Source organism: Mauremys mutica, chromosome 3 (assembly GCF_020497125.1).
Source record: "Mauremys mutica isolate MM-2020 ecotype Southern chromosome 3, ASM2049712v1, whole genome shotgun sequence".
Classification (NCBI taxonomy): domain Eukaryota; kingdom Metazoa; phylum Chordata; order Testudines; family Geoemydidae; genus Mauremys; species Mauremys mutica.
The window spans coordinates 161,379,433-161,397,610 of NC_059074.1; the positions used below are offsets into that span (position 1 = coordinate 161,379,433).

The following is an 18,178-nucleotide window of genomic DNA, read 5'->3' on the forward strand; positions in this document are numbered from 1 at the left end:
ATTTAAGAGAACTTATATTTAACTTTCAAGTTGGGTATCTGAGTATAAAACAACATGAAAGTAACATTTCTTTAGAGCAGTGATACTCAGACCTCAGTGGTTCAGGAGCAACATTACCAATCTTCATTATCCAAAAGAGCCACAATAGTTTGAATTCATAGTTTCATTTATTATATTACTGTAAATTATTCTCACAGCAAAATGGCTGACAGAATATTGTTGTTTTATCAACTACAGTTGGTTAGAATATAAGAACAGCCATACTGGGTCAGACTAAAGGTCCATCTAGCCCAATATCCTGTCTTCCAAGAGTGGCCAATGCCAGGTGCCCCAGAGCAAATGAACAGAACAGGTAATCATCAAGTGATCCATCCTCTGTCGCCCATTCCCAGCTTCTGGCAAACAGAGGCTAGGGACAGCCTGGTTAATAATGTAGTAAAAATATCCTGATTGGTTGTTAATTAAATCACACAATGTTTTAATATCATGTGCTGCAAAGACCCACAGGAAGCACATTTAAGACCCACTTGCGGCTCACGAGCCTCAGTCTGAGTATCACTGCTTTAAAGAGACCCTCCTCATAGGATTCTCACTTTTGGGTCGGGTCTTGTACTCCAAGACAGAGCATTATTACTCCCTTAGCCTCAAAGTTTTTACTCAATGAAGTACTTACTGTGTGTGAGATTTCTTTCTTGTAAATCTTTTGGGAATTAAGAATATTAAATTTGCTTTCTATTTCAGGGATCAAGATCTTGAGCCTGGTGCCCCGTCCATGGGAGCAAAAAGTCTCTGCATCCCCTTCAAACCTCTCTGCGAGCTGAAGCATGGAGCAAAATGTGTCTGTGGCAAGAACCCCGCCAAGTTCTACACCCTCTTTGGTCGTAGTTACTAAGTTACTAGCGAAAACACCTTGTTCCTTATCTCTGAACTCAACTTTTTTTAATAAGACTGAAATCTCCCCAGATCTTATCAGTTTTGTGACTTTTTAAATAATTCAAAAAACAAAGCCATAAGAAACCGTAAAAAACCCCAGTCGTCAGTCTTAGACTAGCAGTATTGCTCAGAATTTTCTGTAAACATCTCTAATAATAAATACGTATTGTGAGCTATAACATGGTTCTATCTTTATTTTTGTGTTTAGTGGAAAGATTTGGGTTTTCTTTGCTTGGTTTCTCTTTTGGTTGTGGACGGTGTGTGCGCTTTCATGTACACAAAACACAGAGTTGTGACGAAAAACCTGAAGTGTTGTAGATGATGTAACTAAACAAGGGTAATGGTTAAACTATTCTGCACCATGGAGTGTTTGTATATTTTACAGTGATAACGGTTTAGTTATAGCAAAGGGCTGGCAGCTAAGAATTCTAAACCATACTTGCCGCTAATTTACTAGGTGCCTGGCTTTGAACAAGACACTTAATTTCTGTTACTCAATCTCTAAACTGGAGATGTTTACTTGTCTCTCATTGATATTGCAAGGGTTGATGAATGTTAACCCTTGTAAAGTGCTTTGAAGATGCAATGGTATTGAGTGTTGAATATTTTGTCATGTTTTATATTTTGGCAAGTTCCCTCACAAATATCCTGTTTTTACCTCCATTCCTCTCTCCCATGTATAAGTCCTTTGAATGAAGCAGAGAGGGAGTAACATGGGTCAGCAAAGCCCCCAAACCAGAGTAATAGGATGAGCCTCACCTCCACAGCGTGTTGCTCTGGAGATCATGAAAGCCATGTCTCCAGTCTTAAGTTGGTTGGAGTTCAGTCCTTTGGTGTGAAGAGTGAGTGGAGCCAGCAAGATGCTCCCTGCTCTGACACCTCTGAATGAAAATCCACTTGGCATTTACTGCTTCTCGCACCAGTTTCCTGTGCACTTTCCCTTCACCATAGGGCTCTGATATATCTGAGGGAGGGAGGAATTAGCCAATGGCTAGGAGTGCAGTTCAGATGGCACAGGCTCAGTGGGCTTGTCCATTGCATTCCTTCCAAACCCAGCATCCTGGAGAGAGAATCAGACAGAAACTCAGCAAACTTGAAGTGGAGTTTTACCCTCCCACAGGCTTGTCTCCTGCGTGTGTCTCCTGGGTTCCAAATTGATTGGGGTTATTTCTCATGCACAAAAATGTGAACTCTGGCAATCTTAGATGCAAAACTCACTTAGAGCCTTATCCCCAAACTTTTATAGTCTTCTCAGCTTTTCAAAAGGTAGTGAAATGCTATTTTCACTTCATGTGAGTCCGTGATTTAGTCTTTCTTATTCAGAATGAATAAGTACAATACAATGGCTTTTTTAATGGGAGACTAGCCAGGTTTCTCACTGTATTATTGAACCTCCTAGAAGCACATGTATGTACCAATTACTGTTTCTTCCATACTATTTCAAACAGTGGGAAAACTCTCTTTCAAGTACATCTGACAAGTTCTCAGCTCAAGAGAAAATTGTGCTGATAAAACTTTGAAATCAAGTCCCATGGTTTTGGTTTTTGCAGAATTATAGCAATCAGGAGATGGTCACGGCATGTGCTGCTTCATGCATCAGTGGGATATGGGGTACTATTTGTGTTTCAACTTAAAAATGGATCAGCTAGAAATAAATAAATATGTATATATAGAGAGAGAGAGTAAGTAGTTTTCAAGTGAACATAGTAATTGCAACATTAGATCAAATCAGTGGTACATCTAGTGTACTATTGTCTCTGATAGTGGTCAGCACCAGGTTTCAGGGCAAGTTTGTTGTTTGGGGTTGGTTTTTTTTTAATGTGGACAATTGCAGAGTAAACTGCTCAGAACAAAGTTTCTTCCTCATCCCTGTCAGTCAATGGTTGTCTTATGCTCTTTGAAGTGTTTGTATCTATCCCATTTCCAAAATCCCTCCCCCTCTGCAAAAAAACAAAACAAAACCCTATGTTGAATCACTTTTAAAGTTACATTTGATCTTGACATATGCAACAATTCATATCTATGTTGCCCTTGCAGGAATCTACCCAGTAAGATATAATATTTATTGCAGTAGTGCCCAGAGGCTCCAATTTGAATCGGGAAGTTCCCACTCTTATAGAATAGATGCATACGAGGACATAGTGCCTGCCTCATAAAGCTCTAATTATATTTGTTTTAAAACTTGCTATTTGATTATGATACTGGACTCAAACTAATGTATATGGAAACTGGAATTTTAGATCAAATTCGAAATACTCTGTTATACATCCATTAATAGCTTGTCTGGTTAGCACTGTTCCTGCTTTGAACTATCAGTCTCTGGTGGAGCTTAGACAGGCTGAGGTTCTGCCAATTTTTTGAATAGCATGAAAATAAAGTGCCTAGTAGCAGAATATAAAATTGATATACATGGGATTAGTGGGAGAGAAGATACTATCTTTTCAAATACAGAAAAGAAGAGGATCAGGTATCACATCAGACAGCAATATATGACAATACTTATTGGCAATTGAAACCTATTCACAAAGCATAGAATTTTTTAGCTGAGATCAAAGCAATTTCTCTTTTGCGACTTGATCAATGTGGCATAGTAACAGAGAAGAATCATCCATGGTAGCACCTTTTATTCCTCCTGGCATCAAAGATTTCTGGGGATAAATCCTCTTTATGTCCAACCTTTTCTGTTAAACTAGTTGTTTAACTTGTTAGACTGGTTGCTATGGAGACACTAGTAATGACTCCTCTGCTGAGGTTGAGTTTTTTGCACTATAGGTGTCCTTAGATGCCCTAGCGAATTAACTTTTTCTAATCCTCCCATCAATTTGATACCAGGGGTGAAATTCTTATCCCCACTCTGGCCACTCTATGCTGGGTAAAGGTGCTGAAGCAGCATAAAGGGCTGGGCTCTAAAAGTACTGGAGAATCCCCCCAATATAGGAACAGTGGAAGAAGCTACAGTTTGTCTTTCAAGGACTTTCAGAAATCCCGGTTGTAGGGGGTTGCCAGAGGTGGGGATGGGGATTAGAAGGGCATGTTAGCAGTGGAACCAAAGTGCACAATCTTGCAGAGATTGAGAAGCACAGCTGCCCATAACCATGAGGTGACAAGTGAGACAGAAGAACAACACAGGGAAGATCAAATATAGCAAAAGTTACATTAGTAAGGGCGCGTACCAGCAAGTTGCTGAACATCTTCATCTCCTGCTGAAGTGCCCCAGGGTATCGGCCCTAAAGATTGGTTCAAATGTTAGATGTTCTAAAATATGGAAGCTGCATCCAGGTTGTCTTTCCTTGGTTCTGCCCACTGTTTTTAGTGATCTCATAAATGACACAATTTATCAATTATTTTGATTAAAGGGGCAGCATGCATTCAGTTATTTTGATCAGAGATGAGAATAAACAAAATACATTGAAAGCATTGTTCTTAGAGCTGAGCTGCTCTCAATCTGCCATAGGTTTGCTATGAAAACCTAACGAGTCAGGAAGAGCCCAGTCTTTTTCACAAGAGTAGGTTCTCATGCACTTCTTTCTTCCCAATTATAGCAGCATTTGAAGTGATGACTTCTCTGCAGTGCTTGTCACTGACGGAGGGGGAGAGGTTTTTTCCGTACTGCAGAAAGCACATGTGGAAGCACCACTTGAGCTGTTCTGTAACACTTTATAGAGAGACCATTCCCATCCTGTTAGTATGAATTTGACACTCTACTGGCATGCAAATCTGCAAACTCTTTTACCTTTAAAAATGGTAAATCTGGACACATTGTAAAGAATAACCAGAAACAAGAGATCCCACTAAGGCTGATGAAATGACATTGTCTTCCATTATAATGGAATTTCTGATCACTTAAGAAAACTGAAGCAACCTTAACCATAGACAATCTGAGTAAAATACGGTGGTGGGTTGATGATGCATTGTAATGTCTGTGTATCACCCATCACCTACTGGACAGAATCAGAAAACTTGGTTGTCATAGGATCTAATTTGCTATCTGCGGCTGGAGAGATGCCTTTAATTCAAGGGGCTGCTTCTGGTGTAGGTCGATCTGAGTCCTATCCTGACTTGTTGCTATAACATATTCTGTTGTGCAACATAATGACTGTAAAATCAGTTCATTCCCTGAGAGAATCCTTAATGAAACATGGTAAATCAAACTAATTAAGCATGAAACATGATCAATTACACCAACATCAGCTTTAATTCAGGAAGTTGGGCCCCTGGTAAACTATCTGTCCATGATGCACAGATTGCTGCAATGATTCAAACTTCTAGAAGTGTTCCAGCTCCCTGGCACCTGAAGGCAAAACAAAAAGCATAGGGTCAGTTAGGGCATTAGCTAAAAGGTTTTTCATAGAACATGGTGGATCCTCACTCAAAGTAGTCTTCATCTTGTTGCAGGCTTTCTTTTTTGGTTCAGAGTAACTTGGCTTTTCTGTACTTGAATGGGAATAATACCTATTTTTGGAAAGGACATGGAGATTCATTGTGAAAGAGTCTCGCACGTAAACCCTTCAGCAATGAGGTGATCATGCTTATGAATTATACATCACAAATATCAACTCCATGAAAGGAACAGATAATGGAAATGTGAGGCAAGTAGATTATAGTCTCCTGGCAATGGGTGACTGATGCAAATTCTTGTGTTTGGAGTCCAACCTTCACTGGTTGATTAATGGTGTCCCCACTTCCCTCTTGCTGAGCTCGCCTTGCGTCTCCTGCAGTGAAAACCCCTTAAGTTAAAGGGAAGCCTCCTGCAAGCGGAGTTGTGTTGTGTGTCTTTCTCTCCTGAAAGTTCTCCCAGAAACACCATGCCATTCTGTATTAAATACCTAACTCTTTCCTCTGCTCTGACTATCCAAACCTGGATGCCCTGTGTCTGTCTTTATCCGTTCTGATGAATACCAAAGAAAATTAAATGTAGATTTCTGAGGTTGTAGAGTGAAATACACTTTCACATTGCCCAATATCATATAATAACGAACCACAGGGAAAAGAAAACAATGGAGAAACAAATTTCAGTGTACTCACTGTAGTGAGCCAAAGCCTCTTAGAGAGAGGATGGCTGGGACAGCAGCCAAGTTCAGAACTAGTTGTAGGTCAGCTACAAGCACTCCCTTATAGCTTACACACTGTATTCAACAGTAATTGCTTATCCCAGTAAGAGAGTGAGCATGTTAGAAGGGTGCTAGTTTCCCATTCCATAACTTCTCCCTCTTTTTGGGGGGTCCAAATGACTTTAGCGTTTCTCTGCTCAGTTCAGTTATGTGGTATAGATTTGTTTTCTTTTAATAAAGCTGTAGGACTTCTGCCTAATTCAGAAAGTGCCATCAAACCAGTGTCTAGACTCTTAGGAGATGAACATGGAGATGCTGTGAACATTGTAGCATGAATATTCTCTCACTTTGTCTCACTGTTTGGAAACTTCACTTACAGTATTTTGCACAAATTCCAAAACAGATTATATCTTTGCAAAAAAAAAAATAACTTTTAGGGTTTTTTCCTCTTATCCAATACTTTCCAGATAAATATAGCAATCACTTTAAGATCAGCTGTCCCTCAGTCTCTCACTGCTAAAGTGACCAAATGCCCAGTATTAGAGAAAGGAAGTAACTATTTTGATAGCAGGTTCAGTTGTATTTAGAGATTTCAGGTGAATGATCTGTTCAAATCCAGGTCTTGCTTTAGGTCCATTGCTAACTACTGACACCTCAGGGTGGGATTTTTCTAAAGCACTCAGCTTTGGCCTAATTCTGCTCCCAAGGAAATCAAGCTGAGCACTTTTTCAAAATCCCACTATGAAATTTCTTCTGTGTAGTAAAGCATTATTGTGCTTTACAGGAAGAAACAGCATACTGCGAATACAGCTAGAACGCGAGAAGTAATGTTTGGAAACAGATGATGGTAAAACAAACTTTAGCAGTAATTAATCACAAGTATCAGTTTCATAATTAGTTTAACCAGATACTGAGCAGGGTACAGGGTAGTACTTGTAATGAACCAGCTCTAGATGGAAATGTACCGACTGGAATGTAAATATGAATTAATCTTTGTAACTGAGGGAACTGAAATGTGAATGGATCAACCAATGAACAGCAATATAAACATTATTTTCAGGTGCACAGAACACCAGGGTAACTGTCCAAAGGGTTGATGAGAACTTTAGGAAGTGGAGGAAAATTAAATGCACCATAGACCCTGGAACAGAGTGACGGGTGAACAGCAAAAGCCAGAGGTTGGCACAATGATTCAGTGGTGGAACGATCAGCAAGAAATGTTAATCCTGGTGGTGGGTTCTGTTAAATACTTGCAAACATTGGGGTTAAACAAAATAGATATTTCACAAATCCCTCAACATGGGCAGAAAATGATAGATGGGAACTGGAGATGAACTTTCTGACCGCAAGATAATTCACCTCAGTCAAAATGCATGCCTGCAATGGCACACCCTGGTTATTAACCATCCAACATTACTGTTGTCTGAACCGTATTTGACTGTACTGCATGCTGTTCTCTTCCTCCCTTATCTCATGACTAAACTCATATGTACACAGATGGTCAATTTAAGTTTTAAAAAAAAAAGGATTATAAAATCTTCAGGGCAGGCATGTTGTCGTCTTTTATGTCTATCACTTAGCATACTTCTGGCTACTTTATTTTCTTTACAGGAATCACTGAGCTGAGTGCATAAAGGAACATGCATTTGCAATGAGAATTCAAAAGGGGGACCCGTTGAAAGGCTTCCCGTTCTCCTAGCTATGCAGGCACAGGTTATTTTGATTTAGAATTTGGGTTAATCCCAGGATTCCTACATCCCTTCTCTTCTAGTTGGTGAGAGGTTTATAAGCAGAAAATAACTCCCAGTGTGTATAATTCTGGTTTCTATTAATACTCAGCTTGCATATTTGGGGGCCAAACCTGTAGGAAGTGGCCTCCAAGTACACAGTTTTTGAGGATTAATACCTGTGCATGTAATTGTTAGAATTTCCCATCTGCACATGCAGGTGTTAATCCTTGAAATGTGTGTATGCAGAAATCGGGGCTCAACTAAGTCCTTTGTGAAAACTTGGCTTTTGGAGATTGTCTTCATCTCTAACAGCCCTCTGGCCTGGCATATTCACTCTGTTCATAACAAACTGCATTTAGCTGTCCCATACTACAGACCTCAAATTACCTGTATTCCACAGACACATAGATAATACTATAAATGGTTGGTAACAGGAATGGCTTAATAATAAACAAAATTTTTTATCACCTTTCTAATAAAAGTTCATCTCATCATTTAAAGCTTTCTGCTCCATCAAAGGTTCTTGTGGTCCTATATTTGGTCCTCCCTTGTGCTTGAAAGCTATGATACTGGTGGTGGCAGCTAGCTAAAGATGCTCTTGGTATTGGGGTTCAGTCTTGTGTGCCTCTTTCCCCTCATTTTATTTGTAATAAATGAAAACAATCCCCATAGAGTGGCATATTAGAGGAGTGGAGATAGAGCATTGCAGCAGCCGTCATGTGATTAGCTGTTGCTAAACTGCCCTTTAAACTGATTTTATTGTTTTATGGCATCTTATAAAAGTGACTTCCAAACGTGAGTAGCACTGAGGTAAAAGGAGAAGTTGCAGTGCTGTAGCCGCTAACTCTCCCGCTCCTTCTTGTAGAGACAAGAGTAACCCCAGGATAAGAGAGAGTACAGAAATGGGACGTTACTCAGGAAGAAGCAGCCGGCTCATCTTAATGTGCATTGTGAGCCTTGTGCTTTTTGTGGTGGAGATGTCAGTAGCGTACATTGGTAATTCCCTGTCTCTAGCTTCTGATGCTTTTGCCGTCCTATCTCACTTTATCTCCATGGTTATTGGTTTAGTCGGCGTCCGGTTCAGCCGCATTAGGTGGCACAAGAAGAGCACATTTGGCTTCCCCCGGGCAGATGTGGTAGGTGCCTTTGGCAATTCCATCTTTGCCACTGCTCTGATGTTCAGCATCCTGATTGAGGCAATTAAGAGGTATCTGAATCCACAGAAGACCGAAGAGGCACTGATTGTCCTCATTGTTGGACTTGTAGGTCTATTCTTCAATGTGCTTAACTATGTTGTCTTTATGGACTGCTGTTACTGTGAGGCATCCGTTGTCCAAGAAGACACTGAAACAGGTAAATAAGCTAATGCACTTTCTAGATTGTCCAAAACCAGCCTTCCAAAGCGCTATTTGACAATTAGCCTGGTGACCACTTGCCATTTTTTTTTTGTGATGAGCAAGTAAAATATTAATTTTTTTCACCATAATTTTGGTAATGGTGGGGAGTAGATTGTGTGCCTGAGCTGATAAATATTCATGCTTATTTTACAAGGCTTCTATCACCACATCTGTTTCCTAATACATGTCTCAAGTAAATGGTGTCCTAATGATGTACTTGACTTTTGGTAAGCCATTAAGCAATGAGCGAGTGGGGAAAATTGTTTTTTCTGTGTTGCCAAATTGGAATCAGGGTCTATCATTGTCCTGTTGAGAGATGAATTGTCCAGATTTATCAGAAAGTCAGTGCATGAGCCTGAGAGATGCTGATCACCCACTGGCTTAATTGAGAACTCTGAATGCTCAGCATCTCTGAGGTTATCACAGGTGAGTAAGCAGGGATAATTGTAAATACTGCAACAAAGCTATACTAGTTTTTGTCCAAGGCACATCTGAGAAGTGTTTAGGGTTTGTATGTCAAGATAAAGGACTGATTAATGGCAAGAGGAGAATTCTAAGCCTACCAATTTATTAAATAGTTTAAAGAAAGATGTTTTTTAAAAGTCTGCAATTTGTTTTTACCAGAGCTTATTTCAGAGGTGCTGTTTGTTACAGCAGATGTAGTGGGTTTAGGAGACTCAAAGAGCTAGTAAGATGTATGATTTACAAATTGGGAGAGAAATATGGATTTTCTATTTAAATCTCTCTCCTCCCAATGAAAATTCTGTTTATATTGTGATTACCAAGAGTATTACCATGGAGTCCTAGGTGCTGCGCAAACATAGAAAGAAACAACTGTTCCTGCTCCAAAGAGCTTACAATCTTAGTATAAGAGAAGAGAAAACAGATCAATACAGACAGAGTGAAAAGAAACAATGAGACAATGTTGGTCAGCATGATAAATAGCAGTCTCAGCACACCTGGCGCAAACCATTCACCGCAGTCGGCAAAGAACTTACAGAAGATATTTTTGACTAAGTTGTACTGAGGCGCTACCGTATTTTCATGTATTTTCTTAGGAGATTTTTTTAATGTTTAAAAGAGAGAATTTCCCCTCATTTGCTCTTAATTTTTTAGAGTCTATTCTATTCTATTTGTCCAAAGGTGGCAAGATCCCCCTTTAAAAATAAAATTATTAAAATGAGCAGGGGAAAGGGGAACATACTGATTGATGCAGAATTTCTATCAAATGCATCTTGGGGAGAAAGCTGAAACACACAGTGGGATAAAGCAACTGGTTTTATAAACCATGTTCTACATGAGGTAAGATGTTGGCTCTAAAGAAACTGACAAATGATGTTGAAATCTCATTATAAGGTCCCATCTATACTGTCACCTCTTATCCCCTCCTACCCAAAAAACCTTGTGAAAACAGTTCTGTAACATGGTTGTGGCTAAAATCATAGCTGGCTCTATGGATTGGCGGGGGGGATCCAAAATCATGCAAGGGAGAGATGTTTTAAACTTGTCTAAATATAAACCAAAGCATGATTTCTCTAACATATGTTATTTCTGTCTACAAATGCAAGAATAACTCTTGTTTCTAGCATGGTTTGTCTACAACTGTTATAGTATCATGGTTATAGATTGGGATTCTAACAGTTTTTCCTAGTGTAGACAAAGACTTATTATGCATCCCTCTCTGCATATAAATGATCAACAGACACATTCGTCTAAAAGTGCAGGCTCTAAACATTAAAGGGATAGTTAAAGACTGAATTTGGCTCAAAGGTTTCAGCTAACACCATTATTATGATGTTTTCTATCCTATATTTGCATTCTTAATCTTTTGTGTGTTTCCAGTTGATATGTACGTCATTTCTGTTCATAGTTAAAGACCCACTAATGTCTCCTAGTCACTTTTGGAAAAGAATTCTGGCCCAAATCTCTCAAATTCTGCAAACACTTACTGGTGCCGAATTATTCATTTGCATTCACAATTATGACAATTTGAGCCTCTGCTAGCCAAATAGTCTCCATACATGCTTAATTTGAATTAGCAGGGATATTTAACACCAGCTTTCTTACTTTAGGGCTTCATCAGATTCCTCTGCTTGTTCTGCACCAGAAATTCTAGTCCTAAATTTGTGATGGCATAACAGTTTGTTACGGGAATGGCTGTCATCCCAAGCACAGCACAATGACTTCAGGTGAACAATGAGCATCAGATAAGTGATTAAAATTAAAGGCAGATATTTTCAAAAAGAAGTAGGGGATTTGGCTTCACATTGAAATTAAAGGGAGCTCTGTGGCTAAATCCCCCAGGTCAACTTTTTGGAAATCTCAGTCAAAGACACTGGTTTTTATAAAATGCTTAAATTGGAAAAGACAATCCACTGCTCGCCATTCCTTCAAATAAAAACATAGGGCTAAATTCAACTCTGGGAAATACAGTGCAACTTCCATTGACTTCAATGGGATTTCAGTGGCTTAAGCTGGGTCTGAATTTGATCCATGTACTGTAGGCAAAATTTGTAAATGGTCTGTTTTCGTTTTTCTGTTTTCTATAAGGTGGCAGTGGTTCTTTAATACTTGGGATAACACAGATGCAAATCTTTTTCAAAAACAAGATGATAAAATGTTACAATTTATAGTGAGAACCACTGAGTCTTATCTTTCATCCCTTTTCTTCTGCCTTTTGCAGGTTTATAGCCTCGCTGAAAAATTCAAACTTATTTTCTCTAAGAATAAATACATAGGATCCTATTTTGATTAAGCTAAAAATTAAATATGCCTATTTATAAATGGAGTTCTACTCTAAAAAGTGCCAGTGTATATGTATAAAATCTAATTTTATATATATATAATGAATACATGGGAGTTCCATATCTCTCTTGATAGTTTTCTATTTTAAATGTGGTCATTTTACAAGTAGAAGATAGACTTTCTTGTGTAATAGAGATTCTGTTGGACAAATAAGGCCCTTGAGTTATGCTTATGCTACCCATATGTCTTCATATTATACCCTAACACCTGTGCAATTCATTTATGTCAATGAACATAGGTGCTGGGGGTGCTGCTGCACCCCCTGCTTTGAAGTGGTTTTCATCTTATACAGGGTTTACAGTTTGGTTCAATGGCTTTCAGTACCCCATTATACAAATTGTTCCAGCACCCCTGTCTGAGTACTGACAAATACTGAATGGAATGTCATGTACAATCCTGTTGAGGCACAAAGGAATAGTATCCAGCTTTCTCTCTTAGCTGGCTTTGCTCTGCAGGCCTAACATACATTGAAAAAACCACCACTAAATCTGATTCTGAATAGACTAAGGAACAACTCGGTTATGGAAAGGTGCCATTGTTATATAGTCACTTTTCAGAGTAGATCTGCACTTTAAGAAGCCCCTGCTGATCTCAAACATACAAAAATAGACTTGGTAGTTTCCTCAAATCCTTTTACAGCATTTGTTATATTGTAACATTGCTGGTTACCCAGTCCTACCATTGTTCCACTTGCTGAACTCTCACTAAAGTACATGGGAGTTTGTTCATGGACCAGTCAGTATTGGAATAAGACCTATATTTCTGTGTTGTGTTGAATATAGTTGGCTGATTCCCAGAACTTGCTATGTTAGATTTAGGTTAGTTTATATTTATATTTGTAGCTCTGAAGGTGGATGGCAATACCATAATCCAGGGTGGTTGTCTTCTTTTACAGCACAATGGCTTCTGTGGTAATAAGCTATAGTGTTACTGAATGAGGCTGAACCACAAAATATGTTTCAGTTCATTAGGTTTTCATTTTTAGATTACACCATCATCTCTTAATAAAAAATGAATTTTTAAAAACCATTTAAAACTCTTTATCTAGGAAGGGGGTACTCACCATTTATTGCACTGACTAGTTGGGCTTTTATCAATTAGTAACCGTGCTGCTTTTAGTAAGAAATATAAATGCAGTGGTGGGTAAATCAGCTATGCACAAATATTTTAGAGATTCAGCTGTCAAAATATATATATGTACTTTATATAATAAGCCTGATCCTTCAGTCCGTACCTGGCAAAAATGCCATGAAAGAGCTTACTTGCAAGATCAAGTCCATTGAGACTCAAAACAAAATAATATTGCTGGTAAATTCTCTCACAGTAACAATAGAAGACATTTATCACAGGCCAACATCCTTCTGATCTTCTGTCTTGAATGTTCACGCATAGCCTCTGCTTTCTGCTGTTCTAGGAGAGGCCTAAGCATGTAAAAATGGTGCAATGGTTCTGAACCTCCAAAATTAACTGTTACTTTGGTCAGTTGTGGGTCTGGTGTTCAAGGAAGAGATTTTTTTCTTACCTTGATGTACCTCAGCCAAGTCTAAGTGATAGGGTTGCCAACTTTCTACTTGCACAAAACTGAACACCTTTTCCCCGCCCCCCGTCCCTTCTCTGAGGCTGAAGCCCTTCCCCCGCTCACTCCATCCCCCCTTCCCTCTGTTGTTTTTTCTCCCCCACCCTCCCTCACTCATTTTCACCAGGCTGGGGCAGGGGGTTGGGGTGCGGGAGGGGGTGAGGGCATGGGCTCTGGGGTGGGGCCAGGGATGAGGGGTTTTGGGTGCAGAAGGGGGCTCGAGGTGAGGGGTTCAGGTATGAGAGGGGGCTCTAGGCTGAGGCAGGGGGTTGGGGTGTGAGAAGGGGTATGGGCTCTGGGCTGGGGGTGTGGGTTCTAGGGTGGGGCCAGAAATGAGGGGTTCAGGTGCAGGATGGGGCTCTTGGCTGGGGCAGGGGGTTGGGGATGGGGCTTAAGTGGCGGTGCGGGGTGCAGGGTGTGGGAGGGGGCTCCAGACTGGGGCATGGGGTTGGGGTGTGGCCTCCAGCAGGGAGTTTGGGTGTGGGAGGGTGCTCAGGGCTGGGGCTGAGGGTTGGGGAGTGGGTTCTGGATGGTGCTTACTTCGGCGGGGGGTTCCCTGGAAGCGGTGACATGTCCCCTGGCTCCTAGTCATAGACAGCTAAGCGGAGCATGGGGCAGAGGCAGTGCGCAGAGCCACCCTTGCCGCCCCTGTGCCTCAGCGCCTCAGGGACGTGTTGCCGCTTCCAGGAACTGCGCAGAGCAGAGTAGGAAGCCTGCCAGTCCTGCTAACTGGACTTTTAATAGCTTGGTCAGTGATGCTGACTGGAGCCCGCAGGGTCCCTTTTTGACCAGAACCAGTCGAAAACCAGACACCTGTCAACCCTAACAAGTGATCTAACATGATCTAACATGAGTGATCAAGCACGTACATCTCTTATGCGCTGATAAGCAAATGTTTGCATGGTTCCCGTGTATGTATGCTTCATATTCTATGAAAAACCTGAAATTGTGGCCATGTTAAAGGAGTAAGAGGCATATTGTATAAACACCTATGGCTTCTATAATATATACTGTAAAGTATGATGTGTTTTTAAGGGGAAAAAAGCGTTGAGTCTAGGTTTGTAAGCTCTTTTGTGCAGGCCCATATTTCTGCATGTGTTTGAACGGTATGTTAAAGGAACATTAAGATTGTGAAGTCAAGCACTCAAAAGTTAGGGAATACCAATAGTAAGGTTGCAGGGGCAACCTTAATTTGGCCTCCTTGTGGAGATGTATTATGATAGTCTTTAATTACATGGTCCACATTCCATTTTATCCAACGGACCCCTGCCTCATTCAACGCACAGGATGGACAGTGCTCAGTGCATTTTTATCCTCATTGTTCAATGCGTGGTCCCAAACTTTATTTACTGCATACTATTCAAACCATGCTTGGAAGGCAGAATTATTAATGTCCTCATTGGCATTCCTATGGGGTTCATCACTACAATATCTGAATGCTTCACAAACACCTCTAGGGGCTTCAGTGATGTGTCTTTTGCCATTCCCATGAAAATCTGCCCATATTTGGCCAAGTTATGAGCCTTTGAAAAGGCAAAGTCATAAGCAACTGAAAACAGTAACTTATAGTGGGAAGTGTCAGGGAACCTTAATAGGCAGTATTATCCGACCAGCCTATAATATTTAATAATATAGGAGCTTTATTGCACAATTTTTTCAGATTATTCTTGTGTGTCTAGCAAGATATATGTAACTGTTTACTTCTATGTGACTAAGTAGCTTTCCCTGGACAACCAATGCATTGGAGCTCACTTGGTGGACACACTGTGATACAGGGAATTACTGTGTCCCACTATGTATGACTCAAGAAAAGCAATAACTATTGAATTGGAGAAAGTATTTTTCCTGTCTTCCTTCATGTACTTTGGCTGTTTTTTTTTGTTTTGGTGGAAACAAAATCTGATATAGATTTGTTTATAAAATGGCTGGGATTGAAGGGGCAAATCTAATTAGCGGATGGATGTTATGACCACCTTAGAATGAACAACAATTCATTAACTAGAATATGAAAATATACATTCTGTAGTTACAGCGATGTAGTGGTGGGCCCATACACTTCAGCAGCTTTGGTGCTGTGTGTACACTTCTCAGATTATGGAGAACACTCACAATGCACTAGAAACCTCCATATGAGATAGGAGATGGCATGCGAGCCAGAGGCCAAATGGAATACATACTGTGCTTTTCCTTGGCCAACAGAACCTGAGTTTGTTGAATTTAAGGCATACTGCAAGGCTTACTTATTTTTCCAGGCTTTTGCAGAGGAGGTTAAGCTGAGGGATATGCTAATAGGCTAAGGCGCGGTGTCATTAGCTCTAACGGGTTGGGTAGGTGGGAAGGTTTTATGATTGATACAAATAATTCAGAGCAGATTAATGTTTTTTATTACATATTGCTTCTGCCATGACTGGGACATTTTTAAATCAAAAAGTAACTACATGGCTGACACACATTCCAATGCTGCGTGGTATCCCATTTGAGATCACACCTACACAACTTAACAGTTGTAGAAAAACAATTGCTAGAGCAAGTGGACCTGCTGCTGAGTTTAATTTTTGGAAAATTCCCACTGACTTTAGTGGAACCAGGATTTTCTGTAAGGTTTGGTATTTGAGAAGAAAAATCTTTGAGGGAGACTAACTGAATCAGGGTATTAAGTTATCATACCATGCACTTACAAAGCCATTTCATCCATAGAGCTCAAAGTACTTCATAAAACAGGTACTCATTTTCCCAATGTTTTCCAGATGCGGAAACTGGCCCAGGGAAATTGACATGCCTGAAGTCACACAGCAAGTAGAGAACCTCTCACTTCTAGCTCAAAAATGAAGCCCAAATTAATAATTAATAATTTGTATTGTAGTAGTACCTTAGAGAACCAAATTAGTCGTCGGGCCCCATTAGACTAGTCACATTCCACACTTGTCATAAAAACACAGAACCTTCCCCAAAGAGCTTTCAGTGATGTAGTAGCTGTTTGGTATCTCTCTCTGGTACCTACCTGCCTGGTATCCACAACACAACTGGCACTAATCTGCATCCTTTGTGGTGGTCTCAGCAGCAAGGCTGTTACTTTCCAGGTCAGAGTCGAAGCATATTAAGAAGACAGTGTGCAGAACTTGTACTGCCACTGACTGTTCTTGTATCTGTTCAGTGACTAGGGAGGCTTTCAGACTGTAGGATTGTTAATACAGAGATTTTCACGAGCACTAAATTAATCTATATTTAAAAAAGGGGAAAATGTCCATTGTGTGTACTCACTGGCTTACAAACACACTTGGACCAGCTTGATGGCCTGGAGAAATTTTTAGTGAGTGTAAAAGACCACCAGCTATAACAGCTGTAGCAATCGTGCATTACAGCAGCAATTCTATAATCACTACAGATATTTCTAACTGTTACAAGCAAAATAGAACAACCATGTGGGCCTGGAGAAACACTAGCTGCTCTCTAAAAGCAGCAAAGAGTCCTGTGGCACCTTATAGACTAACAGACGTATTGGAGCATGAGCTTTCGTGGGTGAATATCCACTTCGTCGGATGCATGCTCTCTCTTATTCTTTGTTTTTTATTATTTGTACCACAGTAGCTCTCAGAAGATGCAATTAAAAACAAGGTGCTGTTTGTACTCTCAATTTGTTAAAGTTGAGATTTGACAGTGTGTGAGACTTGATGATTAAAGTGTCTATTCCTGGCTTTTGATATACATATGTAATTTCTATTAACACTATTGGGTAGGGTGTTTACACATGCTTATCAAGGGGAGAACAGATCATGCAGACAATTTTTAGATCAGGTATTATGAAAGAAGGAAATTATAGAGGCCAAGGAAAGCCTCCATGTCAATTTCTCTCAATTGCCTTGAGAGTATGATGAAAGAAAAACCTAAAGTCTGACCCAAATCCATATTACTTAACAAGTCAGCCAGTGTACCAATAAATAACATATACAAGATAAATGGCACAGAGCTATTAATAGTCACAAAGACTAATCAAAATGGACTGATAAACCAATACATTGTTTTCCTGTGGCATTTCACACCTTATAATTGTAGTTGAGGATGCAATTAAGGCCAAATATGGCCTAGATGTTTTTGTTTTTAAAAGGGGGACCCCAAACTCTCATATTTCTAGATTGCTGTATATGGACAAAATAGTTTCCATTTCTTTCGCATCAGCTTTTTTCTGCATTCATCATCACATTTTTCATGCTATCAGTGCTTCCAATCTTTTTCTAGAGTAATTTGAAAGCTCCTCAGCCTTAACCTAGAGTCCAGAGTACTTACAGTGAAATATTTCGTTTGTTCTCCTCAAAAAGTAGCTCTCCAATTCTGAAAAACAGAGCTGAAAAGCTCTGTATGCTTTCTGAAGGGGGCAAAAATCCTGCCTTTCCCCTCAAAAATTAGGGCCCATTTTTGGAGTGATGGGGCAAGACTGGCCCATCCATTTGATGTAGTCTCAATGTGCCATTGGCAGGGTCCTAAAATATAGTTAACCATAATTGTATACATGAGCTGATGACAGCTATTTTTCTCAACCCCCTACCCCCCACTCTGAAATAGAATAATAATCAATCATACTTAGCTCTTATATACTCCATAAGTCTTAAAGTGCTTTATAAAAGAGGTCAGCTTCCTTATCCTCATTTTATAGATGTGCTCACTACGTGGATGGCTATTAACTATTTT

General features: G+C 39.9%; 1 protein-coding gene across 3 annotated transcripts in view; it reads left to right on the forward strand.

The window, feature by feature from the left end:
* The window catches only part of EPRS1 (glutamyl-prolyl-tRNA synthetase 1), a 60,296-nt gene extending 59,184 nt beyond the window's left edge, over positions 1–1,112 (forward strand). For all 3 annotated transcript variants that reach the window (XM_045010691.1, XM_045010692.1, XM_045010693.1), the window contains one exon: positions 742–1,112. In XM_045010691.1, coding sequence (XP_044866626.1) covers positions 742–892 — 151 coding nt within the window. In that variant the 3' untranslated portion in view covers positions 893–1,112. The remainder of the gene's footprint in view (positions 1–741) is intronic.
* The last annotated feature ends 17,066 nt before the right edge of the window (positions 1,113–18,178 follow it).